Source organism: Rhineura floridana, chromosome 7, assembly GCF_030035675.1.
Source record: "Rhineura floridana isolate rRhiFlo1 chromosome 7, rRhiFlo1.hap2, whole genome shotgun sequence".
NCBI lineage: Eukaryota > Metazoa > Chordata > Lepidosauria > Squamata > Rhineuridae > Rhineura > Rhineura floridana.
In genome coordinates, this window is record NC_084486.1 from 459,506 (window position 1) to 484,560 (window position 25,055).

General features: G+C 40.7%; 1 protein-coding gene across 6 annotated transcripts in view; it reads left to right on the top strand.

The window, feature by feature from the left end:
- USP54 (ubiquitin specific peptidase 54) overlaps window positions 1-25,055 on the top strand; it is a 172,730-nt gene that overhangs the window by 133,599 nt on the left and 14,076 nt on the right. For 5 of the 6 annotated variants that reach the window (XM_061634613.1, XM_061634615.1, XM_061634614.1 and 2 more), the window contains exons 14-21: window positions 5,601-5,826; window positions 7,785-7,924; window positions 8,095-8,268; window positions 10,212-10,331; window positions 11,429-11,615; window positions 18,205-19,640; window positions 21,304-21,422; window positions 22,472-22,609. In XM_061634613.1, coding sequence (XP_061490597.1) covers window positions 5,601-5,826; window positions 7,785-7,924; window positions 8,095-8,268; window positions 10,212-10,331; window positions 11,429-11,615; window positions 18,205-19,640; window positions 21,304-21,422; window positions 22,472-22,609 — 2,540 coding nt within the window. Of the gene's footprint in view, window positions 1-5,600; window positions 5,827-7,784; window positions 7,925-8,094; window positions 8,269-10,211; window positions 10,332-11,428; window positions 11,616-18,204; window positions 19,641-21,303; window positions 21,423-22,471; window positions 22,610-25,055 lie in introns of those variants that run through there. The other variant, XM_061634617.1, reaches the window with a different exon arrangement.

Genomic DNA, 25,055 nt, shown 5'->3' on the forward strand with positions numbered 1-25,055 from the left:
AGAGAGAAGGGGGAAAAGGAAATGCCACCGATACATACAGGGAGAGAGTCAGCTCAGTCCTTGCTAAAAAGGGCAGCTTCAGCCTTCCTGAAACACAACCACAAGCTCTGTTTCCCTAGGTTAAAGAAAGGTCAGGCTGTTCTAGGTGGGAAAACAACAAACACAAAAGACTTGCCTGGAAGGCGCAGCCCCTTGCTGAGATTAAAAGCAGCCAAAAGCTTAAACAGCCCCGCCCCTCGCTCAGGAAGGAAGCCTGAGAGAATACTAAAGAGTTAAGCCCCAGCTGATAGCCATCAGCCTCAAGTAACACATCACTGGCTGGCAGCAGTAGCTGGGAGGAACCAGCCACACATATAAAGTCAGAGCACCCTAGCGAGGGAGCCTGCTCCACGAGCTAGAGGGAGCCCCAGCTGACGAAGCGTCAAGGCGAGTTAAGCAGCAGAGCGAGTTCGGCAGCAGGGCGAGGAGGCCAGGGCCCCCCACTCTGCCCGTCTGTTCCCTGACCTCAACTAAACCACAGTCTCCAACCCGTTGACGTAATAAACCTTAAACAAAACTATGCAGGTAAGAAGCCAGCAGGGGTGTGGGGGCTTTCCAGTGTTTTGCACCGCCTGCAGCATGTACGACTATCTGCCTGTTGGACAGAAGTCGTGGGTATGCTCTCGGTGCAATGAGCTCCTGGCTCTCCGGGAACGACTTCATTTCCTTGAGGCCAAGGTGGCGGACCTGGAAAAGCTGAGAGAGGCAGAGAGGTGTGTGGAGGAGGCCTTCAGGGACGTTATAGCTGTGTCCCACTCCAACGATGATAGCTCTCCTGCTATCATGGAGAACGATGGTCTCGGGGAAGGAGAGCATCCAGCTGAGGAAGAGGGAAACGATCCCTGCCTGGCGTAACATTCCCAAATCACATAGCAGCAGCATCTTTGAGACAGACTGCAGGTATTGCCTGTGTTCCAGTCATGACAAAGAAGCAAGATTTCTAGATATTCTAAATGACTATTCCCTAGACAAGTTGGTCATGGAACCGATCAGAGGGACGGCAAACCTCGCCTTAATCCTCAGTGGGGACCGGGACCTAGTGCGAGATGTAAGTGTTGTCAAACCGATTGGGAGCAGTGACCATAGTGCTATTAAATTAAACATACATGTAAATGGCCAATTGCGAAGAAAATCCAACACAGTCACATTTGACTTCAAAAGAGGAAACTTCACAAAAATGAGGGGATTGGTAAAAAGAAAGCTGAAAAACAAAGTCCAGAGGGTCACATCACTCGAAAATGCTTGGAAGTTGTTTAAAAACACTACATTAGAAGCTCAACTGGAGTGCATACCGCAGATCAGAAAAGGTACCGCCAGGGCCAAGAAGATGCCAGCATGGTTAACGAGCAAAGTCAAGGAAGCTCTTAGAGGCAAAATGTCTTCCTTCAGAAAATGGAAGTCTTGTCCGAATGAAGAAAATAAAAGACACACAAACTCTGGCAAAAGAAATGCAAGAAGACAATAAGGGATGCTAAAAAAGAATTTGAGGAGCACATTGCTAAGGACATAAAAACCAACAACAAAAAATTCTATAAATACATTCAAAGCAGGAGACCATCTAGGGAGGCGATTGGACCCTTGGATGATAAGGGAGTCAAAGGTGTACTAAAGAACGATAAGGAGATTGCAGAGAAGCTAAATGAATTCTTTGCATCTGTCTTCACAGTGGAAGATATAGGGCAGATCCCTGAACCTGAACTAACATTTGCAGGAAGGGATTCTGAGGAACTGAGACAAATAGTGGTAACGAGAGAGGAAGTTCTAAGCTTAATGGACAATATAAAAACTGACAAATCACCGGGCCCGGATGGCATCCACCCGAGAGTTCTCAAAGAACTCAAATGTGAAATTGCTGATCTGCTAACTAAAATATGTAACTTGTCCCTGGGGTCCTCCTCCGTGCCTGAGGACTGGAAAGTGGCAAATGTAACGCCAATCTTCAAAAAGGGATCCAGAGGGGATCCCGGAAATTACAGGCCAGTTAGCTTAACTTCTGTCCCTGGAAAACTGGTAGAAAGTATTATTAAAGCTAGATTAACTAAGCACATAGAAGAACAAGCCTTGCTGAAATAGAGCCAGCATGGCTTCTGCAAGGGAAAGTCCTGTCTCAGTAACCTATTAGAATTCTTTGAGAGTGTCAACAAGCATATAGATAGAGGTGATCCAGTGGACATAGTGTACTTAGACTTTCAAAAAGCGTTTGACAAGGTACCTCACCAAAGGCTTCTGAGGAAGCTTAGCAGTCATGGAATAAGAGGAGAGGTCCTCTTGTGGATAAGGAATTGGTTAAGAAGCAGAAAGCAGAGAGTAGGAATAAACGGACAGTTCTCCCAATGGAGGGCTGTAGAAAGTGGAGTCCCTCAAGGATCGGTATTGGGACCTGTACTTTTCAACTTGTTCATTAATGACCTAGAATTAGGAGTGAGCAGTGAAGTGGCCAAGTTTGCTGATGACACTAAATTGTTCAGGGTTGTTAAAACAAAAAGGGATTGCGAAGAGCTCCAAAAAGACCTCTCCAAACTGAGTGAATGGACGGAAAAATGGCAAATGCAATTCAATATAAACAAGTGTAAAATTATGCATATTGGAGCAAAAAATCTTGATTTCACATATACGCTCATGGGGTCTGAACTGGCGGTGACCAACCAGGAGAGAGACCTCGGGGTTGTAGTGGACAGCACGATGAAAATGTCGACCCAGTGTGCGGCAGCTGTGAAAAAGGCAAATTCCATGCTAGCGATAATTAGGAAAGGTATTGAAAATAAAACAGCCGATATCATAATGCTGTTGTATAAATCTATGGTGCGGCCGCATTTGGAATACTGTGTACAGTTCTGGTCGCCTCATCTCAAAAAGGATATTCTAGAGTTGGAAAAGGTTCAGAAGAGGGCAACCAGAATGATCAAGGGGATGGAGCGACTCCCTTACGAGGAAAGGTTGCAGCATTTGGGGCTTTTTAGTTTAGAGAAAAGGCGGGTCAGAGAGACATGATAGAAGTGTATAAAACTATGCATGGCATTGAGAAAGTGGATAGAGAAAAGTTCTTCTCCCTCTCTCATAATACTAGAACTCGTGGACATTCAAAGAAGCTGAATGTTGGAAGATTCAGGACAGACAAAAGGAAGTACTTCTTTACTCAGCGCATAGTTAAACTATGGAATTTGCTCCCACAAGATGCAGTAATGGCCACCAGCTTGGATGGCTTTAAAAGAAGATTAGACAAATTCATGGAGGACAGGGCTATCAATGGCTACTAGCTGTGATGGCTGTGCTCTGCCACCCTAGTCAGAGGCAGCATGCTTCTGAAAACCAGTTGCCGGAAGCCTCAGGAGGGGAGAGTGTTCTTCCACTCGGGTCCTGCTTGCGGGCTTCCCCCAGGCACCTGGTTGGCCACTGTGAGAACAGGATGCTGGACTAGATGGGCCACTGGCCTGATCCAGCAGGCTCTTCTTATGTTCTTATGTTCTTAATTTATATCACCAATCATCTGTTTAAATCATTGGTTCTAAGTTTTAAAAATTCATTTATTTAGATACTTCCTAAATAAAAGTTTATACCAATTAATTACTATAAGCATAGAAATTGATTTAAAAATGAACAGAGCCATCATGCAAACTCAGAGGGTACTCTCCAAATTTCTGGAATTTTTAGCTTTGTAGTGTTTTAGAAAACATACTGTGCACTGCTTTTTTTATAGATAAGGCTGAGATCACGTAGTTACTAAGCATACAATAACAGCAAAAAGGTCACCCAGATAGATCAGTGGCACAACAGCTGTGGTGACCTGTCTTGGTCCCACTTTCAATCCATGTATGTAATAACCGATTAAGATGTTTTCCTCACTGTTGTTTCTTTGCCAAAACAAGCATTTTTTCATAATTGTTTACTGTATTGTTTTGGGACGTAGCTCTTGATTTACAACAGACAGTGTCCACACTTGCAGAGCACACACCACTAACTCATGATCTTAAGACGCTAGGTATTGATCTGCACAAACAGGATAATAAGAAGCAGCACTCTTTACAAAACAATACAGGAGGCTTCTGGCATGAAAATATTGCTTTGATAATTGATGAGAGTTAATTCACAACTGAACTGAACGTATCCAAAGATTTTTTTGTTTGTGTGTTTGCTTCATTCTGGTTGCATAGGGGCAATTTATAGTTTCTGGCAGCGACTAGACAGCCTATTAAGGGCAAAATTACTTATCATGCTGGTTTGTATTAAAGTCAGATTTAATTGAAAGCTATTTATTTAAACGCATTTAATGAAACTTTTATTTAAAACGCAATTTAAATCTTTTCAAGAAACCTGATTTTAAAAAAACAACCTGATTTTAAAAAAACAACCTGATTTTAAAAGCATTATTTTTTATCCAGCTTAATAATTGAATGTCTTAGGGAACCTGTAGCAGGGATGGGGAGCTTACAGCCCATCAGATGATGATAATGGACTACAGTGCCCAGCAGCTTCAGTAACTGTAGTAAATTATCAGGGGTGATAATGGTAGTCCAGCAACATCAGGAGGGCCATAGGTTTCCCATCCCTGTTACAGAACGTGGGTGAGGAACCTTTTTTATGTCAAGTGTGGCATTCTCTCAAGATACTGTGGGTGAGCAAGATCACAGTCGTTGGTGAGTGAGACCAATGCCAATAGTGGATAATGCCAGAGCTAGCAGGGGGGCATCCTTTTCTTTCTCTCCTCCCTTTCTCCCCTTCCCTCCCCAGGGAAAATAGTACTTCCAAAGGCTTTGGGAGGAAATCTCCAGTCATAAAATGGGGGGGAAGAGATATTTGGGGGGTGGAAGCATATGGGGAAGGTTAACCCTTTCTCCCCCAGCTGCTCCCCCCCCCCGAAGAATCCAAATGAGGAAGTGCCGTAGTAATGGGCCACTTGTATTACCCTCAACTAGACTTAGGTGCTTGGATGTTCCAGTCACTGCAAAGAAGTAAAATTTCTGGATACCCTAAATGACTGGAACAGTTGGTCATGGAGTGTCCTAGGACTTAAACTTAAGTGGTACCCAGGACCTGCTACAAGATGTAAGTCTTGTTGAACTAATTAGGAATAGTGACTATGGTGCTATGAAATTCAGCATATATGTTAGTGGGCAATTGCCAGGAAAATCCACCATAGTCACATTTGACTTCTAAAGAGGAAGCTTCTCAAAAATGAGGGGATTGGTAAAAAGGAAACTGAAAGGCAAAGTCAAGAGGATGACGTATCTCTGAAAAGCTAGTGTGACAAAGAAGAAAGACTAGATTGCCACTGATGTTCTTTAAGTGGTCATCTGTGCTTCTTACTCTATCCTGGTGGCGGTTAGAAAGAACTGATTAGAAAGATCCTAAAGTTCCTCTTTACCCATAGGTTCCTCACCTTTCTGGGAGAGAAGAGTAATTGTTGTTTCCCTGGCTAAGGTTCTAGATCCTTTCAGTCTTGAGTGCACAGATGACCACTGAAAAAACAAATAAGCAACCTGTCTTTAGGAAGCCAAACTCCTGTCTCTAGAGTGTGACACAATAAAATTTAACTCTTCTTTCATGTTCTTTTATCTTATCAGGTAAAGAATTTATGGAAGATGAGCTAAAGGAGCCAACCTCTCAAACAAGACCAAACCAACCAAACAGGTACAAGCACTGGTCTCTCGGTCGGGGTGCACACTATATGATGGATCAACAACCTCGTTTGATTCAAAGGATGGAATCTGGCTATGAAAGTAGTGAACGCAATAGCAACAGCCCAGTCAGCCTGGACATGCCTTTATCAGAGAGCTCTAGCACCTCCAGGTAGGTTTCATAAAAATGTATCTATTTTAATGTTATATTGTTCTAAAGTTCAGTTCATACATTATCCTCTTAATAAATCACCACATGATTTCACTGCTAATCACCTTGGGAGCTCACACAGGGAGATGGTCTATGAATTGGAATGAATTAAAAATGTACACAAAGTGGCTATTGGTTTTGACACCTGCTACGGGTGCATGCACTGAAGAGCTATTTATCAACACTAGTTTTGCCCCATTCCTCAGGCAGGGGGAGAGCAGGCACCACTGTATCTTCACCTGTCAGCAGAGTCTCATTGACTGTTACAAAGAGAGACAAGGAAGTCCCAAACGGTTTGCCTTCCTAATTCTCTTTGACTGCAGGCAAGAGCCACTGATATTAAAGGTATCAATGAATGATAACAGCTGGGGAGTGACTTCCTTGTTTCTCTCTGTAAGAAAATAGTGCTGCTGGAGGATAGAATTGTCAGTAGTGGCTCTCTTCTTGCCTGGAGCAGGAGGCTCTGGGAGACTTCTGTACATGTTAAGATGCTAATATATAAACTGAGCTTAGGACATCAAAGTTTAAGATAAAACATAAATTCAGTATGGCATTGTAAGTAAACAAAATAACAGTGCTTTCAGCGTCTTGTTCTCTATTTTAGTCTGGTCTATAGGAGTGCATTTGGGGGTTCTCCTGAGGAGCCAGAATGCCAAATATAAAATATAGGTTAGTTCCATAGCCTTCATATTTAGGGTGCTTTTCTTTTCTGTTCAGATGTTAATTAACATTGAGGAAAGTATTAAAATCTGACCTTTTGAAAATCTGGCACCCAGAAGACGTTTTCTCATAAAAGCCATCTCACTCACATAGCTAAGATTTCTCTAAAAATCTGAGAATTAATCATCCTGATTTGTCTTCATGTAAATATTTTTAAATGATTACATTCAAAATTAATGTAAACCCTGAACTAAGAGGTGACTACACACTCCTAGGTTTTTTTTATCACAAGTAAAACTCTACTTCTTCTTAGATTACATACTCATATGACAGGTTTTTAAGGGCTTAGGAAGCTTCTTCCTGTAGCTGTGGCACTGCCACAGGTAATCTCTAAAAGTGGCCAATGTTTTTCCACTTTCCTTGTACATGTGAGATCTTTGTGGGCTCATATGGACTAATATTAGTCATTCATGGGGTTGTTACTCTACAAACCATAAGCTAGTGGCTTTATAGTGTTATGATATAGTGTTTAGTTCTTCCTTCCTTCCTTCCTTCCTTTCAAGTCTAAAAACCTACAGGTTTTCTGTAGAGTAGAGAGGTTCCAGTCCATCTCTGTGCCCAATTCAAAGTTCTGGTTTTGACGTTTGAAGTCCTTAATGGATTGGGATTCCTGAAAAATAGCCTTCTCCCACATATACTTACCCAAACCTTGAACCCTTTTCTGAGCCACTGCTTCAGGTGCCTCTAACTAACAAGTAAAGCGGGATGGGTAGGTGGCTACCAGGGAGTGGACCTTCCTGGTAGTAGCACTCTAGCTGTGGAATGCCCTCGCTTGAAAGGCTCACCTCATGCCTGCTTTATGGTCTGGTTTCAAAATCATGGTTAAAAGAAACCTGATTAGCATTCACTCTTAATAAGATATCTGCTCATGTTAAACTTTAGCTTGCACCAGTTAATGCTGCTAGAAGGAAATTGGGTCCAAGAGAGAAAGTAGTGTGCAATGTTGTTCCCTTCGAAAGTATTAAGGAACTGAGAGCATTAAATTTATACTATCTGCAGGTTTTTAGAACAATAGTTTCTGCCATCTTTCTAAGGTTTGTTGATATGTTATGCTACCTGGAGCTAGTATACATTTAATGCTCCCTATTTCTTAACATTTTCAAAGGAAACATTAGGGTGCATTGTCTCCCTTCTTGTTCACAAATAAAGTGACCGATATAGTTCATATTAGAATAACCTTGTCTTTCTTCTGTTAAAAGAGATTCTCATATAAAGCGACCTGGAGGTTTTGTTCCTGCCTGGCGTAACATTCCCAAATCACATAGCAGCAGCATCTTGGAAGTAGAATCTACGTCAACCTCTAGTTGCTGGACAAAGAACAAGCACTCCGCTGGTAATGGTAAGGTGTTATTTTCCATCCCCAAATCCTTACAGTTCTTGGAGCTTTCTAGCTTTCTGTAAGTTTCAGTAGATTTAAGAAGACAGAGCAAATGGGAAAAAAAACCCTAGTAAGTAAATAGTGTGTTCATTAACAGAATGTGGTGTTCTTAACATTCTCTTTTTCTCAAGGTGGGGAGGTGCTTGTCACTTCTAAGAGTGAACTAGATGAATTACAAGAAGAAGTGGCAAGGAGAGCCCAGGAGCAAGAACTCCGAAGGAAACGGGAAAAGGAACTGGAGGCAGCAACGGGCTTTAATCCCCGCCCAAGCAGGTTCATGGATCTGGATGAACTGCAGAACCAGGGTAACGTGTATCGGCAGGCTATCCATCTTGCAGAGAGGTGGTAGGGTTAGGGTTGACTGATCTGACTGTGTCTAGGATGATAAATGGAGTGTGAATGGCTTACTGGAAAGATCACTTCACACTCCTTTGGGGGCTACACTGTAGCTTCTGTAACAGTTGCACACATACTTCCAGGGTTTATGAGGCATGTTTGAGTACAAAAAGGAAGTCTTTATGTTTATTGATTTTATTTCTATCCTGCCATTTGACCCCAAAGAATCCCCAAGGGAGCTGAGTAAAAAATATTATTATATTGGGACTATTTCCAAGAGTGAACTGGATGAATTACACCAAGATGTTGTAATATCTAAGAATCTAAATAGGAGAAAAGCAGGTACTGTATCTTGGACATATGAGGGACAAATACACAAATTTCCCCCTAGAAAGAGCATGTTTTGTGACACCTCTTATTCTCACGCTTTTTCTCTCTGCTACAGTACAGAGGTTTGTTTGCAATTTTTCCAGTCCAATAAATAACTTTCCCAAGAATAAATATTTTCAGTATTGTAACATCATAGTAAGCAATTATTTATGAATGAGGAACGTCATTCAGTAAAATTACGTTACCCTTAACCAAATCCTTGAATCTGTGAGGTCATGAATCAAATGCCTAATTAAATGTAGACCAGAATGCCAAGTTTTGCTTTGTTTCTGTTGATGTAAATGAGGGAGAGAGAATTCTTGAGATCAGCTTTGTTATTTAGGTTGTTTTTAATTCACTTTTAAATAAAGTTTATCAAAGCAGCTTACAGAAAAAGAGATAATAAAACAAATAAAACAGCCAGTATAATTGAGAATAAGTAACACAACAGCAAAATAACATTAAAAAGCCACTGTGGCGCTAAAACAAATTAAAATGCTTAAGCAAATGCTAAAAACATACTGATTTAGGGCCAAGGTGACCAGTGCTAGTTTAGCCATTGTATTTTTATAAACGTTGTAAGCCACTTTGGGGACTCTAATCAAAAAGCAGGACATAAATTTGCTAAATAAATAACATCTCACAGTTTGGGCACTACCTTTGAAAAACATTTCCTCAATCAACATCTGCTTCATCTGATGGTGGGGGCAACTGAAGTAGGGACTCTGATGCAATCTTAAGGAATGTGCAGCAGTATGTAAAGGAAGGCTGACCCTCAGGTACTCAAACAATATAGCCTTAAAAGTTAAAACTAGCACTTTGAATAGTGATTTGAAATGGACACAGAGCTTAGTGAAGCTATTTTTAAAACTCTGAAGATATTTTCTGAACAATCAGTTCTGGATAGTGCCCTTGTCACTGCATTTTGAAACAGTTGTAGATTCTGAATAGCCTTCAAGGGGAGCCCCACATGTAATATATTGCAGTATAATTTGGATGTGCATAGATGACAGTGACTAAGTTATCACAGTAGAGGAGCTGGTGCACCAGCCTTAACTAATGAAAGGTACTTTATGCCACTTGGACATTTAAGGTCAGTGCTGAAATTGACTACACTTCTGAACTGTGAACTTGGTCCTTTAGGGGAAGAAGAACCCCATCCAGAACAGGTTGAACAAAAAAATCCACCTTGTCTAGACTGAGCATCAGTTTATTAGTCCTTATCTAATCCATTACTGCTGCTACACCCCATATTTAGCACATCCACCACCTTCCATGTGTTAGATGAAAAGTAAGATTAGAGTTGGCTGTCATCAGCATACTAATGATACTTCCTTCTAAATCCCTGGATAACTGCACTGTATTTGACCCACAGCCTTCTCTCTATCTGCTGCACTTGTGAACCTGAGAAGGGCCTGCTATTTGAAATGTTGCAGAGCTAAAATTGCTCTGTGTTAGGGAGGGGTTTTTTTTTGCTTAGGTGAAGGGGGAAAGGAAGCCTGAAAAGAATGCCAATGAAAGTGAAGAGTGCTGCCCCTTGCAGGGAGGACTGATGACTTTGAGAGGTCTGTGCAGGAGGCAGATTCAGTCTTTGAAGAGTCACTGCATCAAGATCAGAAGGGAGACTGTGCTGCAGCTTTGGCTCTCTGTAATGAAGCTATATGTAAGTAATTCTTAATTGCTTCAGCTTACTATGCTTTTTACAGTTTACTAATATCTAATATCACTTAGGATAGTAAAACTGATCACAGTTGGGGAAAACGTATCTGTCTTAGAAGTGCATGGAGGCATCTTCCTTTGGAGCGCTATCATTCCTGGAATTTAGTTTCAGCATTTCCCCAACCCCTTTTCTTATTGTGGCTCCTTCTGAAATAAGGCAATAGAAAGAGGGACAGATGTGTTTCATCTGATGCCAACTATTCTGCCTGCTATATTATGCTAGCTCCTGCCTTCCAGCCCCCCTCCCCCCCCCCCCCACACACAATTTCCCCATTTCAGAGACTGGTTTCTCAAAGGATTTAAATTCCCAAAGTACAGCATGTAGTTGCCTGATCATCCTAGAAAGGAGAGTGCATATAGTGTACTCACTGAAATTTCAGGTAGAGAATGAAGAGGAGGCATCAGCGTTTTGATAAGTTTACAAATATGTGCTGTGATTTTTGGGAACATGTGCTGCTGCGTTTCTTTATTTTGATACGTTATATTTTTGATTGGCTGACTCTCCTTCCCCACCCTCCATTCCCTTCTTGCTGGTTGGCAAGGTTGCAGACAAACTGGATTTATAATGTCATGGCTTTGGAAGATTGAAAGTATTTCTTTGTAGAAGTCTGCTCGTATAGATTAAAGAAAACAAGTAGGCAAAATACATAAAGACTGTGCTAGCAAGTGTCCCAACTGGCTATAACTTGGGTTTCGTATCCTGACCAGATTAGCATACAGAATATTATTTCACTATTTGGAGCTAAACAAGACTATTTGAAATGAAATGATTACTTGCATGAGAGGGTTGACCCATGTCACAGAGAAGAGGGGGTTTCCTAAAAAATAATTTTTGCTGAGCTTCATATTTTTTCGGTTTCGATTAACCTGTTTGGACACATAGCTAACTTGAATGTGCGTTAATAGGAACGGATGCATCCTTGTGAACTCTTCTGTGGCAGTGTTTGCATGTTCTTTTTTATGTTTTCGTTGCATCTTTTGTTTTTCTCTCCCTCCCCCAGTTTTGTTTTTGTTTCTGCTATGTTTTCTTTTGCTTTTTAGCTAAACTAAGACTTGCCATGCATGATGCCAGCTCTAGCACTCACAGCAGAGTTCTAGTCGATAAGAAGCTGCAAATCTGTATTCGAAAAGCACGGAGCCTCCAGGATCGCATGCAGCAACAGCAGCCAGCACAGCCGCCGCCCACCTGCCACCCGCCACTGGGGGGCAACATGGCCCAATCTACAAGGTAGACTAAAAGTATTGCAGTACTCCAGATCTGAATTGGCCTGATCTGGAAAGAAGAAGTGAGCTTATATGTTCCCCTTTTTGTGTGAAACTACTTATTTAATTCATCCCCTGAGTAACTTAGAATATTGTGGACGGTGAGAATATTTTGATTTTGATTTTTTTTTTGCTGTTGAATAGTGCTAGCCCCAGTTGAGCAGTAATAGCACAATCCATTGACTAGATAATGTCTTTGCAACGGTTGTGGGGATGGTGCCTTATTGTAATGAAAATGTTCACTTGGCAGGGGCAGTGGGGTATGCGTCTTACTGCTGGAGATGGAAATATACATCTTTGCTTTAAAAAAATCCACCAAGTATATACAGTGGTTGGGGAATGATGCTTATAAGGCAGGAACCTTGGTGGTTTTGTCGGGGTTTTCTAGGCACATTTTTAAAGGCTACATGACTGCTCTCTTCCCCCCGCCACCGCTTTTTTTAAGGCTCAGAATGGTGTGCGCATAGGAGTAGGGTGAATGCCCTTTATCATTAGTGATACTATGGACATTGGCCAGTAAGTGTCCACAGTATTTTGACTAGCAGCAGCACATAAGGAATTTCAGTGCATGTGCGTAGATATGCAGAAATCACAGCAACAAAATGACAGTTGAAATGCTTAGAAAATATAACAGAACTACCTGCAGGGTGAAAAACAGTAGGATCCACTGCAACAGCCGAGTAACAACAACTGCACATTAATTGTACAATAAAACAATTCTCTGGAAAATTCTTTATAGAAATTTATTCTAGTTTGCTGACTTTGACAGGTTTTCTTTATCACAAAAAGAAAATAATGGACAGAAGACAACCATTTAAAAAGAGAGATGCATAAAGACAAAAATTGGAAGTTGTGGAGCAGATGCTTTAGGGTACCAAAACAGGATTTACCATGTACATTGAAAAAAGTCCTTCTATTGATGAAGAGACATCTTAAGAAAGCATTATGATGTTCCTTCAGTAACTGTCTGTGTAGTGTCTGTGCCCCAACAGCCCAACTGTGATCCATCCAATTGCTTCTTGTCATAATTCTATTAATACTGAATTTCATTTTTTAAAAGAAAGTGTGTGTGTAGTCTTCATGGTTTACAGATAAGTTTTAGAATGTGGCACAAAGTGTTTCGGTATATTCCTCAGTGGTAATCAAATTGCCAACCCCTGAGTTACAAGTACTAGGAAATATACTTGTCTGGTACTAAACTGATTTTAAAAATCATATCTAACTTCCAAAAGCGCACACAAACTAGCAAATAACATAAGGAAACATGCCTTTATCCAGTGAACAGTATTCAGTGAACTTCTTAACGTTTGGGGAAAAAAACCCTTGAAAGCATCTTACTTCTGCAGAGGTTTGGGATATACAGTGCCTTGCAAATGTAATTGGATCCCTGACCAATATTCTCATATTACTGAATTAAAAGTGGCACATTGTAGTTTCATTCTGTATGGTATTTTATTCTGAAACACTGAAACTTAAAATCAATTATTGTAAGGTGACATTAGTTTTATGTTGGGAAATGTTTGTAAGAAACATATCAGAACCCACCCACCCCACATTAATATTTGGTAGAGCCACCTTTCGCTGCAATAACAGCTTTAAGTAAGTCTGTTGGGGTAGGTATGTACCAACTTTGCACACAGTATTGGAGGGATTTTGGCCCATTCTTCATGGGAGATTCGCTCCAGGTCATTCAGGTTGGTTCAGTGTTACTTGTGGACCCCAATTTTCAAAGAGCACCACAGTTTCTCAATGGGATTGAGATCAGGACTTTGACTGGGCCACTGCAGGACATTCACCTTTTTGTTCTTGCGCCACTCAAATGTTGCTTTGGCCTTGTGCTTGGGATCATTGTCCTGCTGAAAAGTGAATTTCCTCCCAAGCTGCAGTTTTTTAGTGGACTAAAGCAGGTTCCTATTAACCATCACCCAAGTCTACGCTCCAACAGCAAACACAGAAGGAGTTGGAGAGATTTTATGCAGAACTACAGGAAGAAATTGTTCACACACCATAACAAGATGTGCTGATAATCATGGGGAACTGGAATGCAAAAGTAGGGAGCAGAGAAGAACTAGAAATTGTGGGGAAATGGGGCTTAGAGGATAGAAATGAAGCAGGAGAAACTTATTGAATTCTGTGAAGCCAATAATTGGTTTCTTGCAAGCACATTTTTTGAGCAACCGAAAAGACAACTGTACACGTGGACATCACCAAATGGTGGTACAGATCATGAACTGGTAATATCGAAAATCAGAGTAAAGCTAAGGAAGAACAGCAAAGCAATCATAATGCCAAAATATAATTTAAATAACATCCCAGAAGAATATAAAGATCAAATAAGGAACAGATTTGAGGCTTTAAAGTTAGTTGACAGAGACCCAGAAAAACTATGGATTGAAGTCAGAGACATTATCAGATGGCATACCAATAGAGTTACTACACGTTACTGAGACTGAATCTGTCCAGGTTTTGGGGGGAAATTGTCAACAAATATGGAAAACTAAACAATACCCAACAGACAGGAAGCATTCAATATATATTCGAATTCCAAAGAAAAGGGATCCCAGGGAATACAATAATTATCGAACTATTGCCTTAATATCCCTTGCAAGTAAAGTAATGCTCAAGCTTCTACAACAAAGGCTCTTACCATATATGGAGTGAGAAATGCTAGATGTCCAAGCTGGATTTAGAAAAGGAAGAGGGACCAGAGATCATATTGCAAACATAGGTTGGATAATGGAACATACCAAGGAATTTCAGAAGAAAAGATCACCCTGTGCTTTTTAGATTACAGCAAAGCCTTTGATTATGTAGATCATGAAAAACTATGGAATGCTTTGAAAGAAGTGGGGGTGCCACAACATCTGATTCTCCTGATGCGCAACCTATACTCTGGACAAGAGACTACTGTAAGGACAGAATATGGGGAAACCTATTGGTTCCCAATCAGCCTATTTGTTTAATCTATATCAATAATTTAAGATATGCATACCATACTAATAGCAGAAACTAATACTGATTTGAAATGAATGCTGTTAAAAGTTAGAGGAAAGCACAAAAGCAGGACTACAGCTGAATGTCAAGAAAACTAAAGTAATGCCAACAGAAGATTTATGTAAATTTAAAGTTGACAACGAGGACATTGAACTTGTCAAGGATTATCAATACCTTGGCACAGTCATTAGCCAAAACGGAGACAATAGGCAAGAAATTAGAAGAAGGCTAAGACTGGCAAGGGCAGCTGTGAGAGACCTAGAAAAGTTCCTCAGATGCAATGATGTATCACTGAACACTAAAGTCAGGATCATTCAGACCATGGTATTCCCAATTTCTGTGTATGGATGTGAAAGTTGGACAGTGAAAAAAGCGGGTAAGAGAAAAATCAACTCATTTGAAATGTGGTATTGGAGGAGAGCTTTGCGCATACCATGGACTGCGAAAAAGACAAATAATTGGGTGTTAGAACAAATTAAACCAGAACTGTCACTAGAAGCTAAAATGATGAAACTGAAGTTATCATACCTTAGACACATAATGAGAAGACATGATTCACTAGAAAAGAATAATGCTGGGGAAAACAGATGGGAGTAGAAGAAGAGGAAGGCCAAACGAGATGGATTGAATGAATGAATGAATGATTTTTATTTCGGTCACAGACCAGCCATTATATCACTAAATCCAATACAAAGAGATGGATTGATTCCATAAAGGAAGCCACTGATCTGAACTTATAAGATCTGAACAGGGTGGTTTATAACAGATGCTATTGTAGGTTCCTGATTCATAGGGTTGCCGTAAGTCGTAATCAACTTGAAGGCACATAACAATGAAGCAGGTTCTCTTGCTGTATTTCCCTGCATTTTGCTCTATCCGTTCTTTCTTCAGTTTTAACAAGATGCCCAGTCCCTGCTGATGAGAAGCATCCCCACAGCGTGATGCTGCCACCACCATACTTCACTATAGGGATGTCTTCAGGCATGGGCAGTGTTAGGTTTGCATGACACACAGCGCTTTGAGTTTTGCCCAAAAAGCTCTATCTTGGTCTCATATGACCACAGACCTTTTTCACATCTCAGCTGGGGAACTGTCATGCTTTCTGGCAAACTGCAGACGTGCTTTCAGATGGTACTTTTTGAGTAACAGCTTCTTTCTTGCCACCCTCCAATACAGGCCAGTGTTGTGCAGAGCTCATGATATGGTTGACGGGTGCACCATTACTCCACTCCCAGCCACTGAACTCTGTAGCTCTTTCAAAGTGATTCTTGGTCTCTCTGTGGCTTCTCTCACAAGTCTCCTTCTTGTCTGAGTGCTGAGTTTTGAGGGGCAGCCTTTTTTGGGCATTGCCTGGGTGGTGTGATGCAGCTTCCACTTCCTGATTATTGATCCAGCTGTGCTTACTGGGATATCCAATCACTTGGATATTATTTTGTACCCTTTCCCTAATCTATGCATTTGTATTATATTATCTCTGTTCTGTAGAATGCTCTTTAGTCTTCATTATCCTTCAGATCCACAGCCTGACCAATGATCCTTCAGCAGTGGGGGTTTTATCCTGACAATGTGGCAGCAACTTTAATGGTTCACAGGTGGAGGCCAATGGTAAGGTCATTGTGTCCTCAATAGGGCAATTTCATCTGTGTAAAGTGGGAGCTTCCACAGTGCAGGGGTTGAATACTTATGCAAGCAACATGTTTCCGTTTGTTATGTTTCTTACAAAAATTTCCCAACATAAATCCGATGTCACCTTACAATAATCGATTTTGAGTTTCAGTGTTTCAAAATAAAATATCATACAGAACAAAATTGCAATGTACCACTTGTAATTCAGTAATATGAGAGCATTGGCCGGGGGTCTGATTACTTGTGCAAGGAGCTGTGCCCTCTCTTTTTCCTTGCACTGGAGGATTGCTTCCTGTGTTCTGAAATTTGGGAGCTTTGGAAGCAGCAAAAGTCTCCTCAGAAACAAGGGAGATGAAGTGCCACATCTGAGACCATCCTTATTGTAGTACTTTTTGATGCATCTAAAAAAAAATCTAGGTTCAGATTTTCTACAGCTCAATATTGGCTGTATCTTAGGGCCAAATTGTTTATAGTAAAGAGCATCTTCAAGTGCAAATAGCAGCTATAGGAAGAGGGTGATTGGCAGGAAGCTGTATGAGCCTCCAGTCCAAATCAGGAACATATTTCAGGTCTGGGGCCCACAGCTGCTTTTTCTTCAAAATAAAAGAGCCAGTTTGAGTATGTTTTTTAAAAGGCATGAATAACATAACATGTAGCTTGATCATAAGCATTGTCTCTTGTAGCTTTCTCCTAGACCTTCTGAGAATTAGCTAGAAATTGGCCTGAGAGTCAAATTTCTTGAGGTGGGGCTGCAGGAAGGGCTGAAGAAAAGAGTCTCTGCTCTTAGATATTTCCTGCAGAATCCAAGTCTATTTTGCTTTAGATTTATCCCTTTACTTTAATAGCTATCTCCCTTTACTCATCTATGGGAGGAAAACATTACTTTGAATGTAGCCTACTATTGCCCTGTTCACTCTTCTTCAGACCACTGCAAGTTGTGGCCATCTCTTGTGGGGGGAAAAGCCCTAAGGAAATATCAAATGCTGATATATTGAGCAAAGATTTCTGTTTTTTTCTCCGTAACAGTGTGTTGGGGTATACTCTATAAGTGTTATATTTAGACTCCCACAATATGTATTATACAATCATAGGTGAAAATAAGACCTCTGAAAGTAAAGTTCTGTCACACTTTAAAAATATGACATCTCCATACACACAGAAGATACTATTTTATGTATTGTATTTTGTAGATAATGTATCTCAGTTAAGGAAATATTCATATTAAAAGAATAATACTTCAGAGGTAATTTTTATTATAGAGTAAACACTACTATGATCACTGTTCCTCAGTAGTAAGAGCTGACTCTATCATATAGTGCTTATTGGCTGAATCTTCTGCATGATAGTTTGAACTTGCTTTTACATTTGCATATGGAGAACTTCAACCTTTTAAAAAACGTGGTGGAGGAAATCAGTTCTAAAAAGAGTTCTTCCATAACATGGTAGACTATATCCATAAGTTAGAAATTACATCTTCCTGGTTTATAATAAGCCTCTACTCCATCCTGTCTGGATTAAAAAGTCATACTGCAACAATCTTAGATTCTCTTGGCAAGCCTCAAGTGTGTTTGTGTTTCCTTCTAGAAATCTTCAGAGCTGTTACTGCATTTTACATGCTCTTTAACTAAGAGTATATTGGCAGAGTGCACATGGAAAGCTCTTTGTTGTGCATTGTTTTTGTGGGTGATGTTGATAACTACCAATGGGGCTCACGCCTGAAAGACCAAAAGTTATCCCAAAATCAGTAGCCTTTCTCCCCACTACCCCAATTTATTTTTTTAAATGCTGGAAGAATTAACAGTGTGTCTAACAAGGCACCTTTAGGTCAATTAGAGTGGGTTTTGGTGGAATACAGTGTGTTTCAAATTAGACATAAGATTGGTTTTCTAGTTAAGAAGCACTAATAATTGACTATGATTTTATATGTGTTTCAGTGAACAGACTGGCCCGCTCCAAGTACTGCTGAGCCAGAAGATAGTACTGGAACCCAGCAGAGAAGCAGAACTTGGGTCCAGTTCTTACTTCCATCCACCTGCTTCCCATCATGAAATGCAGTCATCCTATCCCAAGTCCTTTCTCCCACCTTCTCCTGAAAGCCCCTCGTGCAAGACTTCTCTAAACTTTCCAGCTGCTTCTGCTGGTTTCAGTGATCAAACACCCTCTTTTCCCTGTAGACATGGGGTGGGTGACAGATCCATTAGAACAGAGAATGACGTCCACTGTGATACAGAGCTTAAGAGAGTCTCTCCCATTAGTGTAAAAGACAATAACAATGGCAGCAGTAGCAGTAAGCTCGAAGAAGCACATAACACAGCAGCTTCTCTCACACCATATTGCAAATTGAAAAGTAAGATGGTAAACGCTGGATCTTTGCCTACCTTCTTCTCCTCTTCACATCCAGTACCAGTACCATCTGATAAAAAAGGCATTCATAATCCATGCTTCAAACCATCAAGCTTTTCAGAGAGGCCTCTTGTTGAGCAGCAGTGGGCCAATCATGTCATAACCCTAGCTTCTCTCTCCCCTTTGCCTCAACGTCCTCCAGATCCGTTACAGGCTGCAGATAGGGACCTCAGAGCAAACAGCCACGAGAGTTTACATGACTCACAGGAAGGATTTGTCAATGGGGATTCTCTAAAATCTGAGATGATCGGTGCTAAGGGGCATGTTCGTTCCCTTGCAGAACAATTTCAGGGGTTGCAGGGGGTCTCTCAGAAGGAGGGCACTTCTGAGAAAGAAAGGGAAGTGTCTGTCTGTCATGATCAGTATGCACCAAAGTTACAGCAGGAATCCTTCAGCAATACTACATTCTTTGGGTGTAGGCAGCCATTGGTTGGAAGACAAGAGAATGGAATATGGCCTGCTGAAAAGTTGAGGTCATGTCTGAGTTCTAAAGATGAGTTCAGTTCTGACGATTGTTTTAATACTCATAATAAAATTTCTAAGAGTACTGGATCACACAACAAAGAGCTATGCAACAAAGGGAAACAAAGTTGCATGGATCCCGATTTCTTCCTGAGGAAGTTCAACCACGAGAAAGAAGTGAGACAGGTGAATGACAGCAATCCTGCTGGCTTGGTTACATCTGTGCCTGTGGACTGTTGGGCAGACAATGTGAAAAGGTATTATAGTTCTCAGCTGGACTGCAAGAATGCCAACTGTCTCCTGGTGCCTAGGAACAAGTCACCTGTGTCTAATCAAATAGCCATTGGGCAGGACCCAGTGCAGAAGCACCCACAATGGAATCAAGACACAGAGCAGGAGATTTCTGAGCTGGAATCACTGTATCAGGCTAGCTTACAGGCACCTCAGACAAGCCAATCTGTATCAGGAAGGCTGGACAATTCCTGGCATCCTTTGGGCAAGACAGGTAACATAACTGCTATGTATTGCCATCTTTGAACACAATGTGGGACTAGTCTAGTAAAAAAAAATGCAAGCACTCAAAGTCTTGGGAGTACATTTATAATTTATAAGGCATTTATATTCAAATTAAGGGTCAGTGGCCTTGCATGTTTTTGACATGCATTAGACCAATTCATACTTTAATAAAATTTGGAGAAAAGTCTACTATATCTTCAATTTAGTATGTATTTCTATCACTCAAAAATAGACACAGTATGAAATGTTTTTGAAACAAATGCATAAAGCACACGTCACAAATAGGAATTTATATCACCAGAAAATCGTTTTTCTCTGAACTGAAATACTTTGATGTTCTTCTGCTTTATTCTTCATTAGGTCTGTACACATCCTTTGTAGAAGAGGATAAAAGTTTTCTTTGATGTACAAGTCTCTCAAACTCTGAGCAAAAACTCAGGCCTCTATTCTGCCATTATCCAGAGTGCTTTTTTGCCATACGCTAGAAATCATATCTATTTTTCTTGTATGCCAGGGCATCAAATTTGATGTCTGATCCCACAGAAGAATTCCGTTTTTATGAATAAACAGTTTTGCAGCAATTCTCATTAATCATGACCTGTCTTCAGTAAAGACTACCCTCGTAGCTTGGTATTTGGAGCTGCATTTTTGGCATATGTTGATAAGTTGTGGCTTTCTCTAAATTTTAAAAAGAGAAATGTGCAGTGATTCCTTGAGGAAGAAGCAATAGCTACACAGTACTCTGATACTTTAGGAAGAGTCTTATATGGCATTTCAGTTATTGAATTTAGTTTGAGGAACTGAATATGATTGGGGGCTATTTCTCCTTTTGAACTCTCTATTTATTATAGAATGGAGAGTGGTTTAAACATTGTTCAGCAGAAAAACGAAAGCTTTGGTGCAGGCACTTCTGTATCTTGAGTTGTAGTTTCTGGAAAAATACGAATGTTTTGTTGTATTCAGTTCTGGCAGATGCCAGAGACAGGTATAGATACAGGTATGTGGAAGATACTTCATGGGAAGGCTTGTTAAGAATGGTAATTATAAATTATATTTCCTGGTTGGCAAGAGTGTGAAGAAGACATGAATTATGACATGAAGGGAATGAGGCAAAATGTCTTGGGTGACATCAGACAGCTTCCACTCACTTTTGCTGTCACATACTATGATTAGCATCTGTATCTATTTAATGGTGACAAAACTATTAAATGCAAAGTTATGGCAAAAAGAAAAACACTTTGAACACCTAAAAGCAAGGAAATCATACTGATTACCAATCCGGGAGTCTTGACTCTCTGTTGGAATATGACACAGGAAAAGAAATGGAAACTTTGACAAACTTGAGGGAGTAGTTATGAGACACAAAGGAATATGAAACTAAGATATGAGTAATTTAGCTAACCATTCTGTAACTGAATGGTGTATTTTTATATTTTGACTTGATTGTTTCTGAACCAGTAAAGTCGCACAACTGCACACAACAGTCAAATAGTTTACAGGACTGGTTATAGACATCTATGTTCTTTTCTCCACTTGTAATAGTTTAGACTAGTTTGTTGGTCACTAATGGTTGGCAAAAACAACAACCCTGCATGTTCCACAGAGAGATTCCTAGAACAACTTAACACTACTTCTTCCCCCCACTCCCCCAGCATCTGCAAACATGCCTACAAGAAAGATGTGCAGTGTAGCTTGCATGGGTCTTTCAAAAACACCAACAGCAGAGATTGAACGCAACCTCTACGGAACTTTTGCATCTCCACTTTCCAAGGTAGCAACATATTGTAAAGATGTGTGGGTTGTATTAAAGGAATGCAAAACAGAAGATGTGAGGAAATGAAGTTGTGAGAGTTGAGCAGTTATAAATAGGGTTTTTTATTAAATGTTGTTCAGTATCCAACATTAGGAATAGGGGCAGCTAGGTATGTTTACCTAGTAATGATTTCAGTAACTTTACTATGGCTTACTAAACCACAGAGTGATAGAAATAATTTTACTAGTAAATACTGAGGTACTATAGCCAAACAAAGGTGTGCCAGTCCTTTCTCAGTGGGCTTTCAGCAATATAAAACAGTGTCCAAACTGTTGAATTTCCATGTTCTACTGTCACAGCTCTCAAGCTGGCCTAACCTTGACGCTGAGCACAGTTCTTGCATTTTTAGATGGCGTCTCCACTTGTAATATAATACTTTCTATATCTGTACAATATATAGATATTCTGTATCTCCACCTCCAAAACACTATTTTCTATATCTAGTACAAGCTCATTTCTAACACTCTGCAGCCTTAAATTCCTTTCTGAATTGGAAATTTTAATTATTGATATAATTTCAGAGTCCATTTCTGAAACTGGAAGCTGGAGCTGAGACAAGTTTTTTTAAAAAAAGTCCATACAATTGCACAATCCCTCCTCCCCCGGATTTCAAACCACCTGCATATTGAAAGATGCAAGAACTTTGAAGCCTGACTAGAATGAATTAGTTTTGTAAAGGGCAAAAATAGCAATCCATTTGGATTGTACCTGAACTAGGCATGAGTTCTAACCTGCCCTCCCTACTTTAGATCCTTTAGGAGTCAAATATACTCGAAAATACTTAAAGCACTAAGTGTACAAATCAGATAAATGTTTCAAGTTTCACAGTCCTAAGGGTGATGGTGGTAGTTAATCAATATCTGTAATGCCTTTGTTCTGTGAGACTGCGCAACAATTAAAGGACTTAAAAGAAGCCCTGCTGTTCACTACTTAAGTTGTGTGTTGTATTGCTGTGGCCTTCTTTAGCTAATAGTGCTGTATACCCATTTTCAATGGCAACACTGCAGGTACCATACACAAGAAACTATGGTAAAGAGCCAGAAGAAGAGATGTACAGTGCAGAGAACTTCCGTCGCATTGCTCGTAGTCTCAGTGGGACAGTCCTCTCAAATAAGGAAGAGACACTTGTTTCTTCCCACAGTTTTGTAAGTACAAGATTCAAAGATGAGTATGCTTGAGTTGGTTCCCCCATCATTTCATTAGCTTTGTTGACAAGTCCTAAACAGGAAGAACATTGCTTGTTTTATGAGCTGTTAATAACATCTCTTCTCACTTGATAAAAAATGCCTTCCTGCTTATGCCACTGGCATATGGGTCAATTAAGTTTCACCTCTAATTTAGGTTCTTCTGCTGTATGTAGTACCAATATGTTCTAAACCGGGGTAGCCAACATGATGCTCTCCATGTGTTTTGGATTACAACTCTTGCCATCCTTGACTATTGGCCATGCTGGCTGGGGCTGCTGGGAGTTACAGTCCCAGAACAACAGGGGGGCATCACATAGATTATGTCTGTATATAAACTCTTTCAACTGCTCCTCCAGCACTTTCCCTCAGATCCCCACCTTCAAAGCCATTACAATTAAGACTGATCCTTCAAAGTCATTATAAGATGAATCATGAAATCAGTAGGATACAAGTTGTCAAAATTTCAAAGATTCTATGGCAGTATTTGGTGTAACAGACTCACTTCCACTAGCCATAAAATGCTGAGAGTGTGATCCTATACTCAGAAGTGAATTCCACTGTGCTCAATGGGGCTTATTCCCAGGTAAGTGTATGCAGGATTGGAGGCTAAATCTGCCAACCTGCCTACTTAACCTATTGATCCAACCAGCAGCAGTGTTCAGAGCCTGTTCATCATACTGCCAATCTTCCTTATGGATTGGCATCTTAGTGATTCAGTCCATGAGTCATCTTGGGTCATCCATCACAGTGGTCAGACCTAGGCTAAAATATTGGACATCTAAGAAAACCTCCATTGTTTAAGGCCATGGAAGCTACCAGAGGACATGGAGATTTCAAGAAAAGGAAACAGGGCGGTGAGGTTCCCCCCACCAACTCAAAAGAGTGATGAGCTGAAAGGACTCTGACTTGTGATGCCATAATAAGGGCATTATGGACACGAGACCAAATCAGAATGCCTCAATATTCAAGGATCCCAAGCAGAAGATACAGTAAGAGAAGTATTTTCAGATTGCAAAGTAGTGCTCTTCTTGCATCCCCAGGGACCTGAGAACTCAAGTGGTATGGTGTTGCTATCTTGATGAGTAGCTCACAATCAGTTGCAGCTGAAAGTAGTGTTTCCACTCCTCCATAATTCCAAAAATTGAATATGTATCCTCAAATGATACACAGAATACAGAGACCCAGTTGAGTATCCCTTTTTGGCAGGAATACCTCAAAATCTTTCTTCAGAGGACATGCATGGTTCAGGCCCAAACCTGAGATTCAGAGTGACTAAAGGTGGTGAATATTATTTACAAGGAGATAGGTTGTTTCTGAGGAATCTGCAGGGAACAATGGAAGAATTGGAACCTGGAACCTGAGGATCCTGCTTGGAAGAAAGATCAGGACATCTGCAGGGCAGGGAAGATCCAAGTCTCAAGCCACACGCAATGGGAAGACTGGTCTGAGGCATTTCTTCTTTGTGGTCGCTGTTTCGGTACGTACATGTATTATGCAGAGTGATGTTTTGAACTTTCCAGAGCTAAACGCAGCACCTTTTTAAAAAAAGCATAGAGCCCACCCCTCCACACACCTAAACAGGTACAGGAAATGCCCTGCTCACTTCTCACAGCAGCAGCAACAGGGAGAGTTTTCTCTGTGGGTTTCTTCCACAGTGAGCAAACTCTACCTTTTCTTTCTTTAGTTCATATTTTATTATTTTCTTATTTTGCAATGTCGTCATCTCCCCATCCCATGTGTTTTCCCCAGTGGTCATGCACTTTTCTGCAATGTCCTTATATTAAGAAATGTTAGAGGTGGCCAACTACTGATCCCCCAACAAACATGACTGTTCCACCTCAATGAGAAAGCACGTGGTAGGACTAGCTTTCACTCATCAGTATGCTGAAACAGCCTTGTCGCAATAGATTGTCTCATCTGTAGGAGCACACCCTTTGGCTTTGGATTCTATCGCTCAAGTCCTTCTGCTCCCTTGTGCCATATTTCTTCTCCCCACTCACCCCTCTTCACCTATGTTTTCAGCTGATTCCAGTGCCATAACAGCTTCTTTCAATTAGTACTGAGTGTATTCTCAAATTCTAAGCAAGCTCAGGAGAAAAGAGCTGCTACCGACTTTTTCACACAGGAAAATCTAAGGAGAAAAGGAGGAGGAAGGAGGACCTTTTACCAACTTAGGTTGGCACACCAGCTACATCCCCACCTGGACAGGAATAATCTTGCTTCAGTTATTTATGCTCTAGTAACTTCCTGTTTGGATTACTGCAATGCAGTATACATGGGGCGGCCTCTGAAAACAGTCTGCAAGCTTCAGTTCAGAATATGGCAGTGAGACTGCTAAGTAGGACTGAGTGAAATGAGCACAATCACATCAGTGCTTCGGCATCTTCCGAATGGGCTCTCAATC